Source organism: Quercus suber, unplaced genomic scaffold (assembly GCF_002906115.3).
Source record: "Quercus suber isolate HL8 unplaced genomic scaffold, Cork oak 2.0 scaffold_684, whole genome shotgun sequence".
Lineage (NCBI taxonomy): Eukaryota > Viridiplantae > Streptophyta > Magnoliopsida > Fagales > Fagaceae > Quercus > Quercus suber.
The window spans coordinates 106,608-110,070 of NW_027070125.1; the positions used below are offsets into that span (position 1 = coordinate 106,608).

At 34.8% G+C, this 3,463-nt stretch overlaps 1 protein-coding gene across 1 annotated transcript; it reads right to left on the bottom strand.

Moving 5' to 3' along the window:
- Window positions 1–328: 328 nt before the first annotated feature.
- On the bottom strand, window positions 329–1,866 carry LOC111984655 (galactolipase DONGLE, chloroplastic). The gene has a single exon (XM_024016276.2). It carries the CDS (start codon window positions 1,837–1,839, stop codon window positions 499–501), a length of 1,341 nt encoding a protein of 446 aa, XP_023872044.1. The 5' UTR covers window positions 1,840–1,866; the 3' UTR covers window positions 329–498.
- Window positions 1,867–3,463: the final 1,597 nt, after the last annotated feature.

Genomic DNA, 3,463 nt, shown 5'->3' on the forward strand with positions numbered 1-3,463 from the left:
TTACAATAATCAGTAGACTACTTTGTTCCAATCATAATTCGAATTTGCTCCTAAAACTAAGCTAGAAAATTTTCAAATTATGATGATTTAGATAACACATGCATGACTTCTTATCTTCAGGCTTGAAAACTTCATCAAGGAAAACAGATCAAGAGGTGAAGCTTCATCTAGATGACAGTATAAAATTACAGGGAAAAAAAAAAAGGAACTGAAAAACTGAGACTGAAAATTTGCTAATACTTTCATTAGATACAAGATTTAGATTATTATTCTACAATAATAATTCTCATAATTATATTCAATTAAGAGATTATAAAAAAATCTTCCCTAATATTGTACATTTTATAAGATTTCTACATTGATATATAAGTAACTCCATTCTCCAGGACCTCCACCGTCAAAAAGGGGAAAAAAAATTAAAAAAATATCAAGGTCGAGGATTTCAAAGAATACTTCAGATTATCAACAATCACATGTTTTGTGATCAGATAACCAAGTTTACCATAATGCTGGCAGCATTTCCCAAGGCAACATGTTAAAATTTTGTGCACTTATGAGCATCTCTCTTGCTCTGTCGAGTAAATCTATAGTATTCCTTTGGAAGTGTAGTTTCTTGGGACATTTAAGCAAGCTGATATATGTTCCCAGATCATGAACACAAGAAGGGTTTTGCATGTTGAAGAAGTCAAGGACTAATTCAACACCCACATGAGCATAACATGAACAACTCCAAGGTAACTCATATCTGTCCCCAAAAACCCTAAAACTCTCATTCAAAAAAACCCCAGGCATCTTTGTAATGGGGTCATTGACATTCACTATTCTTAGTACTTTAACACCCAATTCCTCACACCTTTGCTTGAATCCAGAGTTCCCGACTCTCGGGCCTCCGAATGAAAAAACTGTGATTGGTTTTCCCCGGCTTGAATTGTCTTTATTCAATCCAAGCTCGGCGATGTCATAAGCAAGTAGAAGAGCCAGTGAGCTCCCCATGCTATGTCCTGCTATTGAAATGCTAAGTTCCTCACCTTTGTACTTTGTTAACAGCCGAGACACCTCGGATAGAAGCTGTTCTCGGCAACTTCCGAGGCCAAACTTACTATCACTCTCGTCTGAAGTGTATAGACTCAGAAATCCCGCTTCCACCTTCACGTCTGGCCGCGGATCATGAGGGTCTAGCCGTGCCGGTGTGAGTGAGCTCATTAGGTTTGCAATCCATTCATGGTTAGTCACTGTTCCCCTGAAAGTGATGACTATGTCTCTCCTCCCAAGTCTCCGAACTGATTCATCATCGGACACTGCAACATAGCCGATCCAACGTCCACAAGGGGCACCATTTTGGATTGGAATATTGATATCCGGCGTGGCGTAGATGTACTTAGTGACCTTATAACCGGAATTCTCCATCCCAACTTCATTCAACATGTTCTTCTTCCCATACTTACAATTTAAGTAACGTTTTGAGTTGGGGTCTAGATCGAAAGCCTTGTAACAAGCGGTGACAAACTCCCCGTACCGAATAATCTCTCGCCGGAGAAGAGGGTGCAATGGTTCAACAAGATTTTCCCAGTTGTTTAAACCATGAACCTCTCTCCAAAAGTGAGACAAAGAAGTAGTAGTTGAGCTAGATTTTAAGGTCCTGGATGACACAGTTGTTGTTGCTGCTGTTTTTGTTGCTACATAAGAAGCAGCAACTGAGTGTCTAGCAAAAGAGGTTTCAGTTTTATTAGGCAGTGAAACCTGACCAAAAGAGTGTTGTGACTTGGGTCTAATGTTTTCTGAAAATGTAACATGGTTGTTGATATGTGGGTTTGGCATCAAAACTGTGGAGGAAGCCATGGAATTAAGGTGTATGAGAAAGAGAGACTGAGACTAAAATGACAGAGAGAGAAAGAGAAGATTATTGTGGTGGACGGTGGGGGCAATGGGGTTTATATAAGTAGAGAAGTGCCATCTTGGTTTGTTTGATTACACAAAAGATGAAAGTGAAATTGTAAAGAAAATAAAAAGGCATGTTTGGCGAGGATTTGACTAGAGCCTTCAAAATTCCAAGCCTCTTAATTTAAGTGGTCGGTTGTGGTGGGCTCTTTTACAACTCGCTGCGGCTGTTGAAAACGGGCGGGAAATAATTCAACTAATTTTTTAATCCCTTATTTTATTTTTTAACTCCTTGTAAGTTGACTTCCTTTTCACATTTCTCTTTTTTTTAATTAAGAGATTTATTTAATTTTGTACAGCACAATATACTCAATTATCCGATTTATATTCAGTACTCTGATGCATTAAATATATTATATCTCTTAAATATATTGTATCTGTTTGATGCTGCTTATTTTTTAGTTTTCTTAAGATAAGTTGTTAGAAAAAGTTGAATCTAAAAATAATGTACTGGCTTGAAGATAAATGTCAAAGAAACACGGACTTTTTGTTATTATATGTCTATTCTAATTCTTTCACGCCAAGTAATTTCGTTAACTTCTCTTTTTTTGTGCCTAAACTAACTAGCACTTCAAATCCAGATGTCTTGCATTAGAGTTTTATTAATTTGTTTAGTTTTTTGGTTTTCAAAGTTATCTATGAAAGGTAAGATTTGAGTTATTTTTCCATTTTAATAAAAATATATATACACAAAAATTATTATAAAAAAAAAATCAGTGGTCCCAAATGTTCAACAGTTCACATCATTTTTCTTTTTCCATGATATGACGACAAATCTGACGTACACGTGGATGCATTCTGATGGGAGTTGCGTATGTGCGATGAAAAAACATGAGCACAAGGGACGTAATCTTGAGTAGTATCGTTACGTATTAAATATTTGGTATAAAATAATGAGTTTGTATCTGTTATTTACAAACAAGTATAAAGTCTTATACGTGATGGGAGACCATTTTTGTTGCTGACTGTTAAATATGAAAAATTGTCCAAAAAGGAGCAATGACTCTTTCAAACAATTCTAAAGTGCATCATCTTTTGAAAACTACCACACGTGTCAAAGAAGCAAGGTAAAATGGGAGTACATTTTAGACTCAAATTCATCCTTAAAGGGAGAAAAAAACATAAGCAAGTAGGAAAGTGGGAAAATGGATTAATAAAGACTTTTTTTTTCCGCATAAAAAAAAAAAAAAAAGACTTGTTTTTTAATTAATTTTTTCCTTTTTTATTAAGTATTTCGTGAAAGAAGGAAAGTGGGAAAATGGATTAATAAAGATTAATTTGGTTATAGAAAGATAAGAGTGATTAATTGCATGGGTAAGAAAAAGTGTGTTTATTTAAATTGAGGGAACAAAACAAGGTAGAAAAAGAAAAAAAAAATAATGATATTAATAAAAGTAGTTAAAAAAAATTATCAATTAAGAAAGTAACAAAGATCGGAGACTATGATTTAAGAGAAAATAGAATGAAGCAAAGAATATATGTGGCTAATTAACCTTAGTTAACATGTTGAGCATCCATAATCGAC